Source organism: Electrophorus electricus, chromosome 5 (genome assembly GCF_013358815.1).
Source record: "Electrophorus electricus isolate fEleEle1 chromosome 5, fEleEle1.pri, whole genome shotgun sequence".
NCBI classification, from domain to species: domain Eukaryota; kingdom Metazoa; phylum Chordata; class Actinopteri; order Gymnotiformes; family Gymnotidae; genus Electrophorus; species Electrophorus electricus.
Window position 1 is genome coordinate 14,430,374 of NC_049539.1, and position 24,792 is coordinate 14,455,165.

At 37.4% G+C, this 24,792-nt stretch overlaps 1 protein-coding gene and 1 pseudogene across 1 annotated transcript; both read right to left on the bottom strand.

Moving 5' to 3' along the window:
- Nucleotides 1–1,471: 1,471 nt before the first annotated feature.
- LOC113568775 lies at nt 1,472–3,839 on the bottom strand (annotated as a pseudogene).
- A 5,059-nt stretch (nt 3,840–8,898) lies between these two features.
- Nucleotides 8,899–15,097, bottom strand: LOC118241469 (synapse differentiation-inducing gene protein 1-like). Its single transcript, XM_035526546.1, has 2 exons — nt 14,599–15,097; nt 8,899–9,446 (listed from the first exon to the last, which is right to left on the bottom strand). Exons 1-2 carry the CDS (start codon nt 14,959–14,961, stop codon nt 9,267–9,269), a joined length of 543 nt encoding a protein of 180 aa, XP_035382439.1. The 5' UTR covers nt 14,962–15,097; the 3' UTR covers nt 8,899–9,266.
- Nucleotides 15,098–24,792: the final 9,695 nt, after the last annotated feature.

Genomic DNA, 24,792 nt, shown 5'->3' on the forward strand with positions numbered 1-24,792 from the left:
TTCCCCAGCAGTCCAGCATTGCTGAGAAGAACCTGTGTTACAGGATGCCCAATCCCTAAACTCCTGGCAAATTGGTATGCCCCACATGTATTAACATTACAGACAGTTATAAAATGTTTTGGCATCTATCAGAACAAAGTTCTTCACATCAAGATTGTGGTTGGAACACACTTTGATGGAATACACTGATTAAATACAAGAGATAGATCATGAACTTATTTTAAAATTTTGCAGAAGATAGCACTATCATAGAAATTGCATAGCTGTCGGTTGAGAATGAGGTTTATCTTGAAAAACAGATTATAATCTGGGTTCTTCACTCCTACAATGTTACAACTAGAATGTAAATAAAGTAATCTGTGAGCAGTTTCTGGGATATAGCATGAGAATGCGTCAGCATCAATGACTGCCGGTTTGAAATCTGGTAGTCTAATCTACAATATATAATCAATTAAACTCAACAGACATTTTTTTTTAAATCAAAATTACTTTTACACCATATGAAACAAATACTGTATCTATGAAAAACAAATCTCATGTAAAAAGATTTAGTTTTCAGGACAGTAAAAGCTGTTAAAAGCACTTCATGGTTACTCTTTTAGTCTTACGGCTAAGTTAAAGTTGCAGTCATCATGAAGAAGAGAGTGGACTTTTCACTTGTCATCTTCGTGTAGGCTGTTGGGAATGGAGAGATGGGCAATTTTTTCACTGATGGTTGTTGTTTATCTGGTATTGCTTTTGCAAAACTCCTGAAACCAATCACAAGCAGTGAATGACACTGTCAGACACTCCTCCTGGCTCCGATTGGTTTTGATTCAGACACGGTGGATTCTTACAAATGGCAATAGGTGGACTAAGTGAAACCAGAAGAGCCTGAGTTTTTTTTACAGATCATTTGTCTTATGTACTGTCAAGACATAGTGAGTTTTAGCAATTATGACAAAATGGGTTTTTTTTAATATGGGTTTATAGCTACTTTAAGGCAATGAAATATGCAGTATAAAGCTCAGTATTAAGACTGTGGGAGTATTTGTGAAAGTGGGTTCAACAACAAACCCAAATCTTGGAGTTCATGGAGATTGATACTGGATCTGATGCTGGTTCCACAAACCGCAAACTAGCGAACCTTTTAACGGACCTGCATTTCCACTGGTTGGACAGCCCAGTGATTAAGTATCTGGAAGTTGGCACTTCCTGATCCGTAAAAATAAGTTTCAAAGCCTTTGAAGTTATTCATTATGAGTATAAGCATAGTATGATCATCCATGCATAGTATGATACTGCAGAGAATTCAGTTTATTAAAAAACATCAGTCAGGTAACCAACGTGGACGACAATTTGAATTTGTTTTGTTTTTTTAAATCACATCACATTTTAAGGCACTTGGTTGCCAGTTACCTCACTGAGATGAAATGGAAGCTCCCTGGTAACCAACATATTCTTTTTCCAATCAATAATTGCTGTGTAACAACTCACTCAAAGTGCCAACTGCACTCACATATTTAAAGCCTGCAGCAGTTTCCAGTGAGCAGTATCATCACAGAAGACAATGGTGTGTGTTGGTTTGTGCTGGATGAAGAAGAGGAAGGGGTGGTCTGCCACGAAGCTTGCCAGAGGAAGTATACAATCCACCAACACGGCTGCTGTAGCTGCTGCTGCTTCTGTCCCTTCCTCGTTCATCTCCACAAAGGACTTGTGCACCACTTTGGACAGCACCAGGTCATCGCAGGGGGACATGAGGGAGAAATCGCTCTTGTGGGTATTGAAAGCGGCCGCCATGTCCATGCTGACCAGCTCCAGCTGAGAAAAAGCAAACTGTCAGTTTCAAATGACTGTGCAGCTATTAGTTTAATATGAATGTTTGCCTTTTCCATCACAACTGCCCATTACATGTAAATCAAGCTGTTTTTTATCCATTGAGTCTGTTTGTGTGATTCCCCGTTACCTTCTCCAGCCGGTCATGTTGTCCGCTATCTCATTAGACAGGATGATGAGCATACTCAGTTCTTTTCCCACATGCGGCATCTCCAGAATCTGGCACTTCATATCAGGAATAAAGGCCAGTGGAAACTTCGCCTTTTGATGCATCAACTGCACTGGCTTACTTGCGTTTTGCTTGTAATCAAAAGTAAAGCATAAATGTGAGTTGAGACATGCAAAACACTTGCTGACAATGAAAGTGCTCTGTTTCCTCAGACTGACATACACATTACCTTGCTCTGGTCAAGCTTTCAACAACTTTTTTTTTATCTATAAAGTCTTTGATATTTTCTACACTGAGCATTAAAAAAACCCCATTACATTTGTTTACTTTTTGCCACGTAGTGTCATAAAACCTGTAATGCATCTTATATGATGCTCTATGAAGCAACTTTGAATATGAGAAAGACCCACTTTATTTGTTTGTATCTATTAATTTGTATTTATTTAATTATTATGCACATGAATTATTAATCCTTTTGCACATGAAAAATTGATGAGAATCCACTAGGCAATTTACTGTAGGAGCATATTATCTTTCAAAGGCTTTCAAAGCCTTTGAAGTTATTAATTATGAATATAAACATAGTATGCTAATCCCTGCATAGTTTGATATTGCAGAGAATTCAGTTTATTAAAGAATATCAGTCTGGTAACCAATGTGGACTATATTTTGTATTTTTATTTATTTTTTTAAATCACATCACATTTTGAGGCATTTGATTGCCAGTTACCTTACTGAGCTGAAATGGAAGCTCCCTGGTCGCAGTCCCTTCAAACTTCTTCTCCCAGTTTCCCTTGAAGTAGGTGACATTCACCAAGTCCAGTCTGGTCAAACTGTCAACAATTCCTACAGCTAGCAGGTCCTTGATTTTTTCTATATTGAGCATTAAAAACACAAGGAACTGTTATATTAAAACACATGTGCAGGATGCAGAGCCCCAACTGAGGGCTGTAGAGTTTGGGGTGTTTTTGTCACATCTACAGTAGAGCCATATTTTTTCAGCAGCAGCGTGAACCCCTTTGAGGAAGGCTTGGTCATTTTTGCTTCCTTTACTTTAGAGAAATTTGGATTATGTTCAGTTTCATTTATGGTCACAAAGCATAAATATACAATAAAGACATATAAACACATTTATTTGTGTGAAGTACCAACCATTTGTGTGCTGTTCCACCCACTTATTAATCCAGATATGAGCCTCCTCCGCATATGATATGAAGTCGACCTTTTCCAGCTCAGCATTATAGTGAGTTTTTGTGTTATGCAGAAATTTCTACAACAAATGAAATTGCTACTGAATTGTGGTTAATGAAATACAAGCATTTATCTGAGCTCTTTTCTCATACACAAATATTTTTCAACAAATTAATCAAAATCAAATTAACTTTGACTTGGGCTTTTTCTTAGTGATATATTTCTTAATATGTACACTACAAATAATGCAGAGCTTTGCCATTTGTGTGATGAAGGAAATGAGCAAAGGATTCACAAGACAGAGTGATTCGCATGACAAATCTACAAAGTGGTCAAGCTAGATATTTTCCACTTTTCCATAAACAAAGGTCTTACCTCCAGAAACTGGTAGGATTTCTCTGCATACAGACAATTGGCCAGGATGAGTGTGTATGAAGATCCGGTCTTGTTCAGTTCACTTTACAACTTGTCAAAACTAATGTGTACATCATCCTTAGCTTTCTTAAAATGCAGAGACTGTGTGTGTGTGTGTGGGGGGGGGGGGGGGGGGTTAAGTATGGATTGACACAATCCAAGTTACAAAGATGGAAGACATTGAGGAAAATAAAGATAATCTCACTGCTGAGGTGAGAACTGTAAGTACTATAGGTACCTTCAAATCCATGTCATGTGAAATACAAAGACTTACAATACTGTACAGACCAAATACAAAACATACTGCTCATATTCTACATCCAAAAAACAATGCAAGCACAACCAGAATAACCCAGGGATCCACCACCAGAGCTGAAGCACCTAGTCACCATAATTCTCCCATCACCAGCGGTATAGCCATAATCATGCCCTTTCACCATGGATGTTAGTGGCTCAAGGAGTTACATCCAGTAGTTACATCTAGTAACTGGCCTTCTGGGCCTGTTGAATTATTTCTGGTTGAGCAGATTTATGTTTTAATGGTTTGTTGAGCCCAAAACGTACAGCACCATACAGATGAAGAGAATTGTGGGACCACTTATTTCCACTTGTTAACTGAAGGAATTCACATTAATGAAACAGCTGTTGTATTCAGTTCCTGAACTGTGGTCACACAGAGACATTCTCCTACAACTCAGCATTCCAGATAAATGTGCATGGACATAAAATCACACATAGTTTTTACAGCTTTTATTGTGATTTGTTCTGTCAAATCCATCTGCATATTTGTGAGTGGCAAGAACACTCACTGTTGGACTGGTTAAACAGGAATTAGTTGGCCATACTCTTCTTTTATGACAATTTTGTTTATTTTATGAGTAACCTTCAATATGATGGACATATTTTGTACACCAAAGTTCTTCATAGCTGCAATAAATATATAAATGTCTAGTTACAAAATAAAAATGGTTATAGAATTCAGTGTTGTTTGTAAATAATTACATTTTGAAATGATTAATTAATCATTGATTAATTCATTTGATTAATTTGATTAATCATTAAATCAAGCTAGGAGAATTTTTTTTTTAAAATGGAAACCCTGGGAATAAACTCATTAACTAATGAACACTCTGAGAGGACAAGCCAGATATGGCATTTACAAAAAAAAACAAAAAAAAAGTTTTTATTGGCAAATACATCCAGTTTAAGCAAAGACATCCAGTTTAATGCAAATTGCCACCATATAAACAGAAAGCAGCAAATTTTGTGAAAACAGGAATTTGTGCTAGTCTCAAAACCTTTGGCCATGACTGTACATAAACACTACTGTTATGGTGTGTCAAGCCTCCATAAGAGCAACAGTGCAACAGTATACAATCATTGGGTTTCTTAATGATTGGAAGCCATGAAGACAAAGCAACCCCCTCATTATATTCTGTACATCATTTTCCACACCCAGGATGAGGTTTATTAATATTATGATTATTATGATTATTATGATGATGATGATGATTATTATTATTATTATTAATGTAGAGGGAGTTCACTATAGGAGCTGACCAGGCCAAAACAATACTAAACCACAACTAAAAGCAAAATAATCTTTCCTATCCAAAATAAAACAGACAGGAAATAGGTTTCCCCTAATTCCCTAGACAAACTGTCATGGCATGGCTCACTCCTCCTTGACTCCTCCCCATGTCTGTGTCTGTGTATGTGTGTGTGTGTGTGTGTGTGTGTGTGTGTGTGTGTGTGTGTGTGTGTGTGACTATGTTGCCTCACCCCTCCCTTATTGATTGGTCATGTGTTACACCTGTTCTTTGTTGTATTCCTTGTTAGTGAGTGTATTTAAGGTCTTGTTTAGTTATCAGTTGCATTGGTTTTTGACCCCATATTTCACATGCTTAGCTGTATACTGTTGTGCTTGTGCCACTATACTGTGTCTTAGCATTTGTTGTGTTCTAGTTCGTTAGCTTAGTGTCGTTCTTTATGCTTCACGTTTAGTTCGTTGTGGTGTCAATAAACATCTGTGTCATTGATCCACGGCTTCTCTCTGCATCTTGCCTCACCTCCCATTGTTACACAACCAAACAAAAGAAAAGGAGGAAACAAACAAAATGATGCCAAACTCCATACTTTCCAAATGCTTTACACCTATACAATGATTCTATATTACAGTTATGTACAAAATGCTTCTCTTGTCCAGGTGTCCAAGTAGGCCTTAATGTACCAGGGTGAGGTAACCAACTGGGGAAAGGAACAGCAGGTAACGACGAATAATGAGGAATATTCTGCACCTGACAGTGCACACGAACAGGCCTGAGGAGTTATCTAGGTGGGAGGAATCGCAAAGTATGTAACACAAACACAAAACACAAAGCACATACAACCCCAACCTACCCAGGGTTGTAACAAGAGAAGTTGAATGTATGATGGATGTCTACGAGGTTCCATAACCTATAGGTTTGTAACATTATTTCTTTGCTGATGCCTGCTGAGGCTGATTGAGGAAGTCAGTAGGAGTCATAAACTTGTGTATTTTTGGAAGCCTTTTTCCATGAGTGTAAATACTTTATTTTTGCAATTTTAAAAATAAACAAAACTCAATAATCTGGAAGTGTTTCTTGTGGTTAACCTTACTTTTGCTAATGATGGCATTCAGTCTTTATGCCACTCAGTGGGTGTAACTGCAGTTACTCTCATCCCCAGTGACATCACGTGCATGCCCTCTATTCCAGTCATAACACAGCAAAATGTAAATAGATTATTGTACTAATTTAGCCATGCTAAAATGGCAAAACTTGTTGGAAGGAAACTGTAAATTATTTTAGATTTTATATATCATACATTTAGAATTTATTATGACCTAGTCAGATATCTCCTCAACACAGCTAGAATAATAAATTAATCTACATAAAAAATCCATTACCACACTCTTAAAATGAACTAAATCCAATCTAAAATAAACAATAATATAAAAATAGACACTAATGAAAATGTAAAAACTATAATAACACTATTCTCTTAGACACCTCTCCATCAATCGCTGGAAGATTACTGGGGCACTGGGCAGACCAAAAGGCATGTGTTTGAAGTGGATACAGCGCATTGGTGTAGTAAATAGCATCTTCTTCTGACTGCATGGATCCCCTTTACTAGCCAATATGCACTAGTTAAATCAACTGTTGAGTACTACTTGGACTTTTAAAGGAAGTAAGGGTGTCTTTGATGCGTGAAAAAGGGCAGCATCTTTATGGGTTAGGGTATTATGCTTCCAATAGTCAACACAGAAGCTCCAACAGCTACTGACTGAAAATTGGGACATGGTCTCTATAATACATATTCACTCACATACTTACCTTTCACTGACACTTCAACCTCACAAACACCAATCTCTGGGCGGTCATGATTTAGGTAGCTTTCCCCAATTGTCCTGGAAACTGAGGCGGCAGAAAACTTATATTAGCCTGGCACTAAGACCAAGGACAGTAGCATTGACTATGACTCACTTCTTCATAGTCCTGGCAGATTGGTCAGTGTTGTGAATCGCATTAATACATTCAAGACACCTGTATAGACCTTGGGGGAAACCTTACACATTGGTCCTAGGATAGTGGGTCCTCCAAATGTTCCCCAAGGTTCCCTCAGTTCCCTAAGGAATGGAAGTATTCTTTACTCAAAGCTGTTCTGCCAAGGAGCAAAAACTTAGGATCTCAACTCATTTGCACCAGCACTAGAAGGTAAAAAAAAGTCTGCCCTTCAACTAGTGCTGTGGAAATAGTTTCTCCCTATCTTTCTGCAGCACATTCCTCCTGTGTACTCCATTCATGGAGAAGGATTTCTCCTGTTTATGTCTTTGTCCCAGCCTTCACCAATTCAGTATAGCCATCAATTGTCTTTGGACTGGGCAGGATGTTCATCACTGCAACTCAGTCAATATAAATGGAGACGAGCAACACATTCCCACCCCAATTCAGTTTCAATGATGTAAACTGATCCATTTAGTCCTCAATGCAAAAGCAACTAGAGATTCTCTGACCGCTCAGTCTCACCATCATATCAGCTTACATTAACTGTATTACCTCCGGGAAGGCAGTAATTCAACACTGTAGGTGTGATCTTATTTAACGCTTTTCTAAAACTTTTTTCAAACAGGAGATTAGTTAAATAAGTCTTCAAGCATTTTTCTTACAGAATGAGAATGAAAGCTCACAGGTATAGGGAAAACATTTGCTGATTTCCAAAACTGTAGGAACAAATACCAGTCCAATAAAACATATTTTACTGGAGAGACGACAGGAACAAGATCTTCTGAACAATCTATTCCAGTAACCATAGAGGTATGCCATCTGGACAACAGGCCTTTTGTGTGTTAGGATTAGATAGTTTCTTCTTGACCTATCCAATGCTACATAGATTGACATCACTTACGGATCTGATGGAGTTTTTATGTCTCATAGGTATACTGATACGTGAGTCTATGGATATGATAGGAGCATTCCATAACTTGGCTAATTAGTCATTGAATACTTCTGCCACTTGACTATTCACTTCCATTTTTTTAGTTGTTGTGCCGCAACATAACTGCTTAATTATTGATATAATTTCACCGACCTCTAGGGCATGCATGTTTAAATATGAACCTCAAATCTGGTCCTTTGTAATTGATAAATTTATTAATTTAATTGGTTGGACCTTGAGGACTGCTCTGGGGTCTGTTTCTTTTCTGTAGTGGCCATCTTAAAGGCCACTACAGAAAAAAAACATATCATTTCATAAATATTGAAGCAAACAAAATACAATTATAATTCTAAGGTGTCTCTCTGAACAAAAAATAAGATATAAAATGGTTCAAATTAGAAAAGTAGTTCCCTTTTCATAAGGCTAGATAAATCAGTCACTTTATTAACTCTATTATTCAAATAACAAAGACTCTGACTTTTCTTTTCACTTTTTTGTTGTTATTTTGTTTAACATCTTTTTATATTACATAAGCACTATACTGTTTTTCCATTTTTTGTACTTTTCCAAAAACAAAAGCAATAATTAAAAAGTATTGATTAAAGCCTGTACTAAGCCAGTTTTCAAGCCTGATCTCAGGGACCCCAGTCAGACTGAGATGTTTTGTAGACCTCTATTTGCTTACCCACCTGAACCATACCTGAACACCTGATAGTCCTCTAGAGCTGGGATGACCCCACCCCCCACTCCCCTCCCAACCAGGCAAAGCATAATATAGTTTAATATAGTCAAATCAGTAAAATCATGATTTTAATTGCTCTGTATTCATGTACATAAGGCAGGCAGGATAAAGAAATACATGTACTATGAAAAATACATTATGCTGCCAAGATATTTACATAGTGTGGTAGATGAAAGAAAAAAACATCTTTTGTTTCTTTTGTTCTAAAACAAAAATAATTGTAATTGGCAACCAATAAAGATATTTATTTCAATTTTGAAAACAGTAAGTCATTACATGTTGGTATTGCATTTTTATGCACTTTTTTTTTTGTGGTACATTTCAGACATCGGACAGTTTTATATAATTGGTCTATATATTATTCATATTGCTAATAGGTAAATCTTCAAATCCTCAGCAAAAGTAAATAATTTATAGAATGTGAGTGATGATTTTAAAAGGCAGATTATTACATATACACTAGAGCCAGCTTATTTAAATGGGCTTATTTAATTGTGCAAAGTGGTAAGCAGAAATGGTTGTGACGACAACAGTCACAATAGAAACAACAATAGCCACAATTCCGAGGCCTAGAGCCGTGTGGTTCAAGATGCGTGCCATGTGGGAGCTCTTCTCTGCCTGAGGTCTGTTCCCGCTCATGTTGGCATCTCGTGTCTGAAAGAAAAGCCAGAGGTGCCGACCATCAAACATACTGTTTTTTTACTCCTCTTTGTGGACCACAATGCTGCAGATTTACTGTGACATCCTTCATGCTTACAGTCAAATTAATATGAAATATATAAGAAATTCTTCATGTACAGATGCAATATTTTCATAGAATCATGGGCTCTTTTCTTTTTTGGTAACTCAGTGGAGGGTTTGGTGCATCAAGCCTCTGTCATGGGTAATACTAGACCGACAGCATGGTAGCTCAGTGGTTAAGAAACTCAATTAGTAATTGTAAAGTTTGCAGTTCAAGTCCTACCAACCCCAGGTTACTACTGTCAGGCCCCTGAGCAAGACCCTTAAACTTAAGTTGCTCAAGTTATGTTCAGTCATTAATGTAAGCTTTTTGGATAAAAATGTCAGCTAAATGCCCAGAATGAAAATAATCTGTGGATTTACTTCAAAAACAGTAACCAGCATTAACCAGTGAAATATGTTGGTAGTTAATAAAATTGAAAATCTGTCCCTATAATCTCAGGGGATTGTCATGATATTAAATTAAATAAAAGGTATATATAGGCTCAAATAAAATGTTACACCATCAGATGGATCGTCATGATGAGAATTACTAAAATAATTTAGTGAAATATTACTGCTAGACGTGAGGCTAATGCTACATCACATCTGAACATCAGAGAAAAGGATTGCAGCTGGTCCTGATAGTAAATGATGACAGCAGAGCTAATGATACTGGTTTAAATTAAAATATGAAGTAAATAAATAAAAATAAAAAATGTGCGTATGCCTTCAAATGCATATGGGGGCTGTATGGCCATATGTGTGCTTTGGAAAAGCTTTCAAAACTGGCTGAGGTGGTGAGGAAGTGTTCAAACTCTGAGTTGCTTCAGCTTGTGCTGGGGAAAGAACAGACCTAGCAGCAACTTGGGTCTGACATGACGTGGAGGATGTGGCATTGGCAAGTTTAGTTTTTTTTATTCCTGAAACAGTGCATTATAAGTTTTCTTATTGATATAAGTTTATTAAATGTGACATGCATATATATATATATATATATATATATATATGTGTGTGTGTGTGTGTGTGTGTGTGTGTGTGTGTGTGTGTGTGTGTGTGTGTGTGTAAAAAAAATACATAAACTTGTAAAGCTAATTAAATTGTCCTAATAGCTACCTCTCCTATTTGCTGAAATGGTAAGAATGTACCTGCTCTGCTGAGCTGCACAATGCAGTCTTCCAGTTTTATATGACTCAAAGAGCCCATCAGGAAAGAAAACCCAAAACAAAACAAAACAAAAAACCCAAAACCTTCACACAATGTAGTTTAGCGGTTGCTTCAGAGAAAATGGCACTACTTCTACTGATTCAGGACCTTACACCATATGTTCTGGGAAATTACAAAATAAATGTCAGGCAGTTACACTCTAAAATGTGGGCTGAATTATAAAATGTTAACATCATTTTTAAACAAACCGTTCCTGAAAGTTTGCATGTGACTCCTGCTGGTGCCAGAATGTTATACTCCATTAAGACTTTAAAGAGCATTAGAATACTTTTCATGCAGCAAGGCTATCTGCAAGAGTTGAAACATTTCAATTCGATCAAATACATTCATGCCATCAACGATCTCTTTACAAAAGCCTGCTTCTGCATGGTCTATGTACAAAATGGGTCCCTAATCTAAACAGCAAGCAGTTATAGCTGATTGTTCAATTAATAGCATTCTCCAGAACAACACTTATGACTAATAGCATTTTCTGTGTGTGTTCTCCCAGTCTAAGAAATCACTACAATTGCAGAGTACTGCACCCAGCCTGTCCCCCAGAATGCACATGACTCCCATTAAAGGGGCACAGGAGGAAAGGCAGTACCACTCAGCTAATGTGACTGATTGACTATATTGCTTTGAAGGCAGTCACAGTGCAGCTGCCACTTAGCCCTGCGCTAATATTCATTTTAGTACAATTCAATATTTTCATTTCCTAATTTAATAAAGCTAACTGAGTTAATTTTATAAGAAATAAATGAAAACAAATCCTAATTAAATAAAATTACTGATGCACAGATGAATGCTTCATTGACTAATAAACTTAAATTGATTAGCTATATATGGGTTAAAAATGTTTGAAAAAAATAAACAACTTACTCTGTACTTTCCCTATAATGGACTTACTCCATAAGACACTTCTCTTGCTGAACAATAGCATGCATAAGCTTAAATATTCTGCCACAGTTCTCATGTCTGGGAAAGCTGTTCTAAAGCTGTTTACATAACCCCTAAAATGACTTAAAATGGTTCATAACTAAAGTATAATCACAGATAATGCATTCTGGATCTTTAAGCTTGCAAAACTCAATTTACACAGGGAATAAAGGTTATATTTTTCCACTGGCATATTATTTTCAAGTAAAACATTTGCTTTACTTAGGCAAAATTTAAAAAGGGAGGTAGTTAAACTTGTTTTATGGGAGCAACAAGACTGAAATATGGCACCATTGACACAGAACAGTAAACAAAAAAAAGAGCATGGCCTAAAAAGGCCTGTAGGACATTCCAAGTCAAATTACTGGGACCTAGCACTTCTTGTTACAGACCCCAGAGTTACCATATAAGTAAGTATATAAGGAGGAAGTGTTTCAATACCTAGTGAGTTGTCTACATAGGCAAGATTTTGAGTTACCAAATGCGCATAACTAAAATAAAGGCTGTCATTAAATATGCCTAAGGCATCTTACTTTGGCCAATTTTAAAAGCAAAGAGAAAATGTTTCATTGCTAGATAATGTAATCTCACTGTACAGTAAGAGTGTTTTATATGGCATACAGATGCAATGTGGCTGCATCATCTTAAAAAGTTACTTTATATATATTCAGAATCCTCTGAAGATTCAATTCCTGACATGAGATTACTTGTGGTGTACTTAAAAAACAGTCAGTTTGTGGGTTGATAAAATTACATCTGTCTTGGGAAATACAAAGTTTTGACATAACATGCTACCTTTTCAATTAAATTGCTCAAACATACTGAACTTGTTGTCTCTTTGTTGCAATATGTTGTTGTTATGATGTTGTCCATCTGTCACTTCAAGTCACAGTAAGCTTCTGCTTAGTTCAGCTAATTAGAACATGCCTGAATTGTTAGACCCTCAAATATTTGTTTAATGCCATGTGACTCTCTATTCAGTCTAATGTTCTTTGTGTGGTTTAATCTAAGAATCAAGTATATTTTAAATGGGAAAGGTAGGGTTTGGTTAGATGACCAGTCCCTTGTGCAATATTGCATTAAAAAGGTCAACCATTAGTTAACCATACAAAAACAGCGCTGACTCCAAGCTTCAGTGATACAGTTTTGTCAGCAAGGATGATGACCACTGAAGAAATTGAAAATTCATGTCACACAAACATGACATATGTAATGGCGATTGTATATTCTTTTTACTCAAATGCATGTCATTGCCATGGGACTCAAGATTCAAAATGCAATTTCAAATGCATCACTATAGTAATAATTAAGTAATCCCCTATTAAACCTGAGGCAAAGGTCTGAAAACATAGGCTGAGAGGATATGCATGGATGAATATCAAAAAGGAAAGTTTTTTCTGACTGGAGTCAATCCCTGACATGCCTTGGTGCCATTAAATATTTCAGCTATTCTCATTTTATTAGATGAAGGCAACTTTATTTAAATTGTTTTAAGAGAATGTTATTTGTTTGTAACGCGTGGTGGCCCGAGTGCCCAAGGGCAGGATGCACAGGCTCCAACGACAGGGACGAACATTTATTAACATTTAAAGACAATGGTACTCACACGTGTTTACAAACAAAGAACATGAGACGATTAACATTAAACGAACATGATAAACACGTACACATCTAACAACGATGAGTAGAATATTTAACATCACCATCAACAACACGTTACGTCAACAATGAGCAGCAACGCTGCACACCCTGACATGAGTTTAAATACACACAGACGAAACGAAGTACAGGTGTGTGCAGGCGTGGCCACAAATGAAAGTCCTCCCACTGCACGTGGCTGGCCAAACCACGTGCCTCGCGGGAGGTGAGCGTTCCGTGACATTGTTGAGAATGTAAAAACATGAAAGACTCATGATTAGACTTTGGTTTAATTTGTCTTGTTAACAATTTTATGTCTATGGTGTCTTGGCCTAGTAAGTTCAGAATCAGAAATAAAACAACAAATAATAATTTGCATTCACTTCTTCACCAAGTCATGTGAACACATGTCCAGCTAAGGAGTACCTAAATAAAATTTTATTTAAACAGATGTCAAGATGAGAAATCTCATTAAATTAAGAAAAGTATGGAAAGCTCTTTAAAGGGCATACAGTACAGACCTTCCCTACAAATAATTTTTACTCAGAATAGCCAGCCACTCCGACATAACAGTCTGGACCTCCATGTACAGTACAGACGATACTGTATTGTGCTGCCTTTCTCATAACAACCCTTATTTCATGAAGAAAAAAAACAATATGGACTGCTATCTACCATAAGTATCGATCATGATACCATGATCAATAGACATCACAAAACGCTGATCCTGCATGACACAAACTGACCCTCCATCCTAAGACATTCATCCTCCATCCTGAGGTCATTCACAACATTGGCCAAACAACTGAAAAGACCCTTCTCAATTCTTGCTTGAATAGTGGGATATCTTCAGGTACAGCATTCACTGACATTTCACCATTGACTGCCTTTCTATATATAGATTTTCTGTAGAGTATAAATGCATATCACATTCACACTACTGGACACTAGGAATTGTTATTATGCATAACATCTGGCATAGTTTCTCATTATACTGGGTAAGTGGTAAAACCTATATCCTTGATTTTAAACTCAGTTCACATCAAACGTAATTATGCAGAACTGTACATTTAATGAATAATTCTGATACTCTGTACTCTGTATTGATGTTTTAAACAAGTATTGTCTAGACGTATTTGTAAGTTGACATAAGCATCACATTTCTGAATTAAAGAAAAGCCCAAAATCACTTTAATTGTTCTGAAATGTACATTTCTCTTAAGATCACCATTTTCAAAACAATAAAAATGTGCACTTGATATCACTTTGCATCATTACTGACAAATACATAATTCATACTTACATTTATAGAGCAGATGAGTGCTGCAATACCTATTGGTAGGCAGCAGCACAATAGTGTGAAGATGGAATAACCCAAGTAATCAGGCAAAGGCTGAGCAAGTGGTCCAGACGTCACATACATAGTAGGCTGTGCGACCACGATGGGCTGGCCGGCGTACATACCCTGGTACGGTACCTGGTAGGGCTGACCATATGGAGCTTCGTGAGGCTGCCCTGGAGGGTAGCCAGATTGGTTGGGGAAAACCCCTTGAGGTAGCAGGCAATCAGCACCATAATTGTTCTGGTATGGAGGAGGCTGATTATCCATGCCCAATTTCTCCTCTCCATCAGCAGAAGGGGCACTTGGTGAAACTTTGGGGTCCATTCTTAAGTTTCTTTTACTTCTCTCACTTTACTGTACCCAAATCACTACAGTTTCCTTCCCTCTTTAAAAAAAAGAAGCATACGTTACTGGCTGGTTTGTTGGATGCGCTTTGTGATGTAAGCGCCGCTCGTCAGCAGATGTGTGCTCTTCTGCTTTGCATGAACCTTCCTACTTATATATGTCCTTTTCATGGGTGTAGCCTCAAGCTGAAGGGTGGAGCCAAAGCTACTCTCTGTTAACTCAGCTCATTCATTACCTCTTCTAACAGGAAAGACTTTACATGGAGAGAGAAAGCAAAGAAGCTTTCGGTGTTTATATTGCAAAATAGGTTTATCATTTTGATATGTGTGCATCATAAGATTTTCATTTTTCATATCAGAGCAAAATCCTTTCATGATAATACAAGGAAATAATACATGGAAATAAAACATAACTTGCAGTATTTGGTGTGGGGTCTTTTTCTTTAATACTTGATCTGAATCAAAGTCACATGCATAAAAAATGTTTGAAGATGATAAAAATACCTATTATGTTTGAAGATAAAATTGTAAACGTTTGTCCTCTGATGACACGAATCAACAGCGACATCTATGGGTAACAGATTTGTAACACAAGAGTAAGTAAAATAAGTAAAATATAAGGGTAGGTCATACCAACCAGATAGTTAAAGAAAATGTACATACCGTATGGTGCAAAAGTATCCAAGAACTAGTCAAGAAAATCTAAGTTATTTATCAGTCCAGTAAGTATTTATATTCTGCTTGAACACTATATAAAAACATAGGATCTACTGAAACATACAGCTCTGGAAAAAAAAAAGAGACCACTCCAATTTTTTCTTAAATCAGCATCTCCACATGTACAGCAGCCATTCAAGTGTTGAATTCCATCACAGACACACCTCATTCTACTTAATTAGATGCTGAATAGATGATCACCATAACAAAATCCTATTTTGTTATTATTAAAAACCACTGCTGCTGTAATCACTATTCTCTTGTTATAGAACCAGCTGGATGGGAAGAACAGTGCTAGGACTACCTGAAAAGTAAGTGTAGGCAAAATACAGCTACAGTCTATGCCAAAAGAGTTGAAAAGAAAGGTTGATGAGGAAAAGAAGGGTTCGATTGTAGCTTTACTTGCAGAGGGATACAGTTAGCGTCAGGTTGCTTCTATCTTGAAAACTACAGTTCATAAGAACAAGGTCAAGCAGCAAACAAATGGGACAACAACAGCAACAGACTGGCAGAGGACGAAAATGACTCTCTACCGACCGTGATGATTGCCACCTCATTCGAATGTCACTTAACAACCGTAAGATGAAGTGACCTACAAAAAGAATGGCATGCAGCAGCTGGGGTGAATTGCACAGCAAGGACGGTTTGAAACAGGCTTCTGGAGGCAGGGCTGAAGTTGTGCAAAGCTAGAAAAAAGTCCTTCATCAATGAGAAGCAAAGAAGAGCCAGAGTGAAGTTTGCGAAAGACCATAAAGATTGGACTGTAGAGGACTGGAGTAAAGTCGTCATCTCTGATGAGTGCAATTTTCAACTTTGTCCAACACCTGGTCATGTAATGGTTACACAGAGACCTGGAGAGGCCTACAAGGCAGAGTGTCTCGCACCCACTGTGAAATGTGGTGCAGGATTGGTGATGATCTGGGGGTGTTTCAGCAAGGCTGGAATTTGTCAGATTTGTCTTTGTGAAGGACACATGAATCAAGCCACTTACAAAACTGTGCTGGAAGAAAACTTGCTTCCTTCTGCTCTGACAATGCTCCCCAACTCTGATGACTGTTTTTTTCAACAGGACAATGCTCCATGTCACACACCCAGGTCAATCAAAGTGTGGATGAGGGACCACCAGATCAAGACCCTATCGTGGCCAGCCCAATCTCCAGACCTGAACCCCACTGAAAACCTCTGGAAAGTGATCAAGAGGAAGCTGGATGGTCACAAGCCATCATACAAAGCCCAGCGCCTGGAATTTCTGTGCCAGGAGTGGTGTAACAGCAATGTGAAAGACTGGTGGAAAGCATGCCAAGACGCATGAAAGCTGTAAAAATCAGGGTTATTCCACCAAATATTGATTTCTTGACTCTTATAGATTCAGCAGAACAAAGCTCCACCTTTCACATAAAGTTGTGTGGGATCTTTTGCACATGGAAATGTGAAGTAAAAAGCAACCAAAGTCAAAAGATGCAGTCTGAGGGCAATATTATTGAAATACTTTTTGCTTTGAGCAAATGTACACTTCCCTGATCAGTAATATGAAACATCTTGTATAGTTATTATTCTTTGGTGGTGCAAGACTTGCCCAGTAGTGGATGTTGACAAATAGCAATTTAGTTAATGCACCACATTAGGATTAGGATGAATTATTCAACATTATACCCTGAAAAGCCCTACACCTTATTATCAAGATGTTTCTTTGCCTGATCCTTTTTTTTTGTCTCTCAAGTCTTCTCTACCTGTTGTTTACTCAACACCTTATTTTCTGCATGTTATTTGAATCCAAGATTGTCTGTTCATCCAATAAAGATTGCATCTTGCATTTGCATACTGTTTGCAAGTCCCTTTCTCATGCACAACCTCGCTGACACACACAGTCCTTGGGGACCCCAGATACAGACTCAGACACAATAGCCAGACTCACACACAATATGCAGATGGTCCACCTTCCAGGTCTCTCCCAGCTCACCTGAACCTGTATGCAAACTAAACCGGATCTAAACCGGAAGTGTTGGTAATAAAAGCAGCAGGATATTTAACACCCATTTGTCAAGAAACAACATTTATTGGAGCAACCACACAACCACCACACTATTACAATTTTTTTTAGGTGGACTTCATTACCAATCATTTCTATGGGGGTTTTTTTTCAGTACAAACCTGTCAACGACTGCAGTAAAAAAAATTAGAAAAATGTAGATATCAGAATCATAAGAAAAAACAACTGAACCTCTTATTTGAGCCCATAAACATCATTAAAGAAGCCTAATCATTATTGCAACTTACAGCATTCTTGCAGGACCGGTTGATCAACTTACATCAATGAAACCCAGCCATTAAATATATGGCCTTGAAATAGTGAACTCTTAAAGATGCACAGATATGGAGTGAGGCAGCAATACCCTGTGAAAAACTGCAACATAACCAGTGCTTATATTGTGCCAGTTCCTGCCAGAACAAGATCTGGAATCTCTCATATATGGACTGTCTGTTTTCTTGTATGTACATTTTTAAAAATAAAATATAAATAATCAGAAATCATACCAAAACTAGGTCTATTTTGAACATTACTGTATTATGTAGATTACTTGGAGCACTGTTGAGTGTATAGAGGGTATGTATTGACATCACTTTTCTATCAGAATATGTTCCCCCTGCCAGACTGAGTGGCAGAACATTTATCACCTGCTCTCCCTATCCTGTCACTATCCTTATACTCTGTCCCTCTCTGTCTTTACTTTGAACCAGAGTGGACAGAAATGAGATATCATCACTAACTGAGGGACAAGAAAGAACCTTGATGCATATATGAAGGCTAATAGGTGTCTGTTGTTATGTATGTATGTATGTCTGTCTGTCTGTTTGTCTGTCTCTCTCTCTCTGTGTGTGTGTGTGTGTGTGTGTGTGTGTGTGTGTGTGTGTGTGTGTGTGTGTGTGTGTGTGTGTGTGTGTGTGTGTGGTGTGTGTGTGTGTGTGTGTGTGTGTGTGTGTTTATGCATTCTACTATGCCTACTATCCTACTAGGAAGTTAAACAACCTGTTTGTTTGTTTTTTTGTTTTGTTTTTTAAATCCAACTGGTAATTGTTTTGTCAGGAAAGACTGACTCAAATCTAGTAGCTACGAGTCTCTTTTATAATTATATCATCTGACTAGTATTCATTTTCATTTTCTCAGTATACTTTTAACTAAATAACTAAGTATAAAAACATTAACGTTAGCTGAACAGGTCCATGACCTCTGTTGGACGCTACATGAATGTGTGGCTAGCGGTTAATTAACTTACCAGGTAAATTCCAGGTAACATTAACGTCAGTAGTGATTGTTGATTGATTTAGCATTCGCAAATTGGCCCATTTTCACCACTTAATACAATCACTGACATTTTTTGGATCTTTTTTCTACAATTACAGTTCCAGCACAAAATGATGTATTGACATTAACGTTAAATTTTCCTGCAGGGCAGAGACGTTAGCTAGTCAGGAGCATGGGCGGACTGCGTCTCAAAACAGGCCCGGGCATCCTTCAACAAGCGAGGTGACGAGGTCCTCGGCCCATTATTCATTGTAATTTTCTTAACATTTGTGACGAGTCCGCGGCTCGATCCTTGCTATGATATGAACTCTATCTAAACTGTTGCCAAACTTAATCTGTACACTGTTGTTTAGACACAAGTTAAAATTAGACATGCTTAGAAGTAAAATTTAATGAAAAATAAAAATTCAGTAGTCAGTATTCACCACATGGCACCAACACGGTAGACGCAGCTCTTTAGGGCTGAGTTTGTGCATCGTTGTCAGTTGTAGGCTCTCTTTGAAATAGGGTGTTATGAGTTTTATTGTACACATTTTTCATCCCAGGCTCTTTGAATAGGGCCTTAGGAGTTAGTACTTTGCTGTCTAGCTAGATTCTTAAATAGAGCCTTATGAATGTGTTCTTGACCTTTAGAGGCTTTGTTTGCAACTTTCCTTCAAACTTTAGTAATGTGCAGAATATGTTTGTGCACATTCTAGAGGCTCTTTCTCTGGAACAGTTGGCATTGACATTGAGTTAGACATAAATATCAATTCAGCCTCTATTTTTAACGAAAACTTCTCTCAGACCTTACTTGTGTGGTTAGATATTTTGTTTCAGTGCACAGTAACACCAACCTAACACTTTACTCTGTAACATTGAAATCATAATTATGGAAATATATGCATAAAATTATTGAGTATATGTGTATAGTGGAGAGTGTGCATACTGTATATGCATATGAGCTTTGCTTATCAAAGCTGGGAAATGCCTTACGTGTAGAGCTTGGTCCAAAATTTGTCACCATTGTCCTGAATATTACATAATATTTAAAAAATGAATAATATTTAAACCCTACAAATCCTTCTGTAGCCTGCCTCATGTTTTATCCAGTAAAGGATTCAATTTTATTTCTGAATAATTCAATCTGTAATTAAATTCTGAATAATTAAATCTGTAATATATTAGGACTCATAAATACGAGAGTACATTGCATGACTTAGACAGCAGGACAGCAGTTTTGCACCTGCACCAAACTGTACTAAACCATATATTTGCTTTGACCCAAACTAGATGATTGACTAACCTTGTCTTGGCATCATGAGTTCTTTAACGATGACAGAACCCATTGGAATATTACTTTACAATCATGTATAGTTTACAGGATGAATGACATGGGAAAACTGGAAAGTTGTCAGGGTTAAACCCAAGTATCTACTCATTGCATTTGTGTACGCCATATGCAGTAGTGTCTGATCCTGATACGACGTGTCACTGCTGACTAAACACATTTGATAAAAGCTTTAGGAATTGAGCAGGAAAATTATGGAATATTTTCAGTAATTAGTTAGAATTCTTTATCCGACCACTCACATGATTGGGAAGGCGCTCTTAAATCAGCCTCCCAGTCGAACAGACTAAATTCCTGATCTCCGTAGTCCGAGTCAACTTAGAAAAAAAAAAGATCCAATTATTCCAGTATAAATGTGATTAATAAACATGCTTTTAAAAATATACATACGTGGAGATGGTGGCCTACATGTTAGTGTGGTTGAACAGCGTGAATATGCCTAGAATTATTTAGATGTATGTTATAAGCCACAGTGACCTCTGTATACGTTTCTATAGACGTTGCCGTTTGTACGAGGTAAATTTTTGTGAGCTCCCCCGGAGGGCTCGCTGAATAGTGGATGACGGCAGCGAGATTCACCCCCTTTGCCTCTGTGTGATTAAAGCACTGCATAAACCTTTAGACATTTTTAACATATATAACTTTTAACATATGGTAGACGCACTCTAGAAGATTATCTTGTAACAACTTATTTAGTATATGAACTGTTTCATCAGCTTGTGTCTTTATATCTGCAAATAAAAAGTAACAAAAAATTAAACAAAACAAATACATAAAATTTAAAATTATAAACGTTCACAAATAAGAAATTACCTTGGTTGGCAATTCTCTCCACAGAGTCAAGGAACTCGTGAACGTCGGAAACTATGGTAATGCATATAAGAGAATTATAGACCATGAGTAGAAAAGATCACCATGATGGTATCCTTTATACCAAAACCGCATTGATGTTACGTCATGTATTGGTTAATTTAAGTAAATAGATTCACCGACTTCGAAGCTAAAGTTTTTCTATTTAGCTAGCCATGAGAATAAGAATAGCCGTCGATCAAAAGAGTTTTAGTCGATCAAAATGTTTCAAGTACTCTATGGCAGAACGGTCATATTACATATTGACCAATAATCAACAGAATAAAGACATTGACAATATCCTTTCCTAAATAGCTCGCAAAAGAATAGTTACGATAGCTTGTAGATAATACGTATTGATTGTTTGTTAAAATGTATGTTTTATCTAGACCTGAAATTAATTACGACGCTAAGCCCCACCGAGTTAAATCATACAGCGCACGATAAAGTATATTAACCATTAGCTAAATAAATAGATAAATACACGTCAGTCTTTCTAGTAACTTATACTATTATAAGGTATAGCATGAATTAGTTAAGCATTACTGAATTGCTTACCTGTTGATAAAAAAAGGATAACGGTTGATCCATGTCTATGTTCGTTCGGACGACTTGGCAAAGTTTTCAGATGTATCGCTTACAATTACGGCTGTGAACTAAAGGAGTGAAGTACTGAAAATACGGTTTTAAGAAAAAGTCGGTGGGGAAAGAGATGGTTTTCGGATAAAAGTTGTAAATTACGTCCCTCCCTCGCCCAAACACCTCTCTCAGTTGTGGAGTGCACTGAAAGTGGTAAGAGTACAACGTGTGATAACGGACAGAAACCTTGTGTGATAAAACTTATAGAGTAAGCACGTTGATTAGAGAGCAGAGGAAAAAAAATAAATGAAAACTTTGTGATGTTTTCTGAAAAGTTTACTTATTACCCTGTTTGAGTACATCTGGCAAATAAGATGTGAAGAGGTGTCGTGGAAGAGGTGTCTGTCTGTGTGTGTGTGTGTGTGTGTGTGTGTGTGTGTGTGTGTGTGTGTGTGTGTGTGTGTGTGTGTGTGTGTGAATGAGAGAGAGAGAGAGAGAGAGAGAGAGAGAGAGAGAGAGAGAGAGAGAGTGTGTGTGTGTCAGTGACCTCTGACTGCAGAGTATGTGTCAGAGAGGACACTGAACAGAGAAAGTGGAGAAAAACTGGTGTAGTATGAGACTAAAAACTTTAATTTTTTTTAATCACAGTATTTCAATGATTCCTACTCAAACATCGGGGGTACAACTACACTTCAATGAGCGGGTACGAAGGTCTGGTTTGTGGGAGCAGTTGCATGCTGCACAGAATTGGCCTGACCGGGTGGTTGGGGAGAGAAAAAAGGCGGCAAAATTTGATCTTTCTGGCCTAGTTCTGACCCTGGGAGGATTTTTTTTGGGGGGGGGGGGGGGCACCATATATCAATTTTGGCAGAAAGTTTTTCCTGCATGATAGGGGAGAGGAGTGGTGAGGGGCAATATATCAATTTGGTCAGAAAGTTTTTCCTGCATGGTAGCGGGGAGGACTTGTGAGGAAGTGTGACTTAGAGAATCAGCGAATGGGAGGAGAGTGGTATGGGTGAGTGATTGGGTGAGTGAGAGAGAGCGAGACACACAACCGAGACCCATACGCATGTTTGAGTATCAGTACATGACCGGCAGCGGAGCAGAGCGGACAATAAAGACTGGGTGGTACGTATTCGTTTAAGACTTGTAACTTTTATTTACTTTAATCACTTGAATATTTCTCAATTAAATAACTTTTTTTTTAAGTCAATAAAACTATTTTGAGGATCCCTCATTGTGTTTTAATTCATTTTCAGATAATATTGTCACATCATGAATAATAATACGTTATTAATAATACGTAATAATAATACGTAATAATATATATATATATATATATATATATATATATATATATATATATATATATATATATATATATATATATATATATATATATAGAGAGAGAGAGAGAGAGAGAGAGAGAGAGAGAGAGAGAGAGAGAGAGAGAGAGATTGTGTACGTGTGTATGTATGTACATTTACTCCGTTACATTTACCTACGTAACTTTTTTGAAAAAAAAAAAAAATTTGGAAAGAGGTCCTTCAGAGTGCTTTTATGCAGATTTTGCATTATATTCCGTGATTTACGTTTTCTAAATACCTTTCTCTGATACAGAAACAAAGAGAAATTAGGGTGAAGTCTTTTCTAAATTAGATCATTAAATGGAAAGCTTATTTAACGTGCAGATACAGTAGTAGCCAGGCAAGTGCACGGGGACGCATGTGTTGTTTAGTCCAGCAGATGGCACTCCAGGTCTGCAGTTTTACATTGTGCGAGTCCTGTGATTTTATAGTTTTGTTGTATGTCACAACGTAAAAGATGCCGCATCTGAAATGTTGATCAAATATGACAAACTGAGTGGCCTCACTTTTGCTCAGATTATAAAATAACGTTTTTCTGGCGATAAATCCACGATGCTACAAATTTACGATGTTCTGCTTTTGTCATCCATATGCAACGTATTCTTAACAAAATGAGATATCAAAAAGGTCTTTCCTATGCTGCCACAATCTTTTGAGTCCTTCATCGTTTTCGTTCGATACTGCCATCGAAGTTGGCCGTCCAAGAGTAATTTCAGGATGCTACCAGGATTAATTTACACGACGCCTGTTTCTGCAATTGGAGTTGTAGCATTGGTCACTCTGAGGGTTTGGAGTAAAACTATCTGAATCTGCCAGAAGATAAGGCTGCCTTTGGTCGCAAGGGCATTTTAAATCGCTGCCGTGAAGCATTACATTACACATTCAAAGACCAACGATTTTAACTCATGACCAAAGAATGTTTTTAAGATCTGATGTTATTTGTGTGCGACAGCATAATCGTCACGACAATCGTACCCGAATGGGTAACAGACACCGCCCTACATCAGGGGTCAGTGTGTCTTGGCCCCACCAGATGTCGCTGAATAGCAGTGCATCGATTCAAAGTAACATCATAATTTACTATTTCCATAGTTTAGATCGTTTTGTTACATGTGCCTACGGGAGCACTGTACAATAAATTCTAAATATGTTCCTGTATCTGTTGCATACTTCTCCTGGCAGTCTTCATTTGGTGAATGGAACGGTTGAATACACATGCGCACGTACTTTAAATAAACTCCATGCTGAGACTTACCATTAAAAAGTAGCACATCGATATGTCAAAAATGTTTACTGTATCCGCCTTGCTACACAGTTAATGTTAGCCATTATATTAGCCACTACTAGCTAGCTATATAGTAAGGCAATATCGTTGTCAAGTCGAAAGTTTTAAGTTATTTGGTACCATTGGAGATTAAATATTTGTTTAATCAGTGGATTTTAACATCGGTCAGGCTGGACAAAAACCGTTCTTTCAAGGCACAGTGGTTCAACAGGAAAACATGGCTAAACGAGTGCTTGATAATCATAGATTTTTAATATGATTCTACACAAGGTAATACGAGTTGTGTGAGATCAAATGGCGTTATTGGTGAAGTCACTAATATCCCTGCACTAGAGTTAGTTAACTTACCATTGTTGTTTGGACTCGTAGTGAGCCAACTA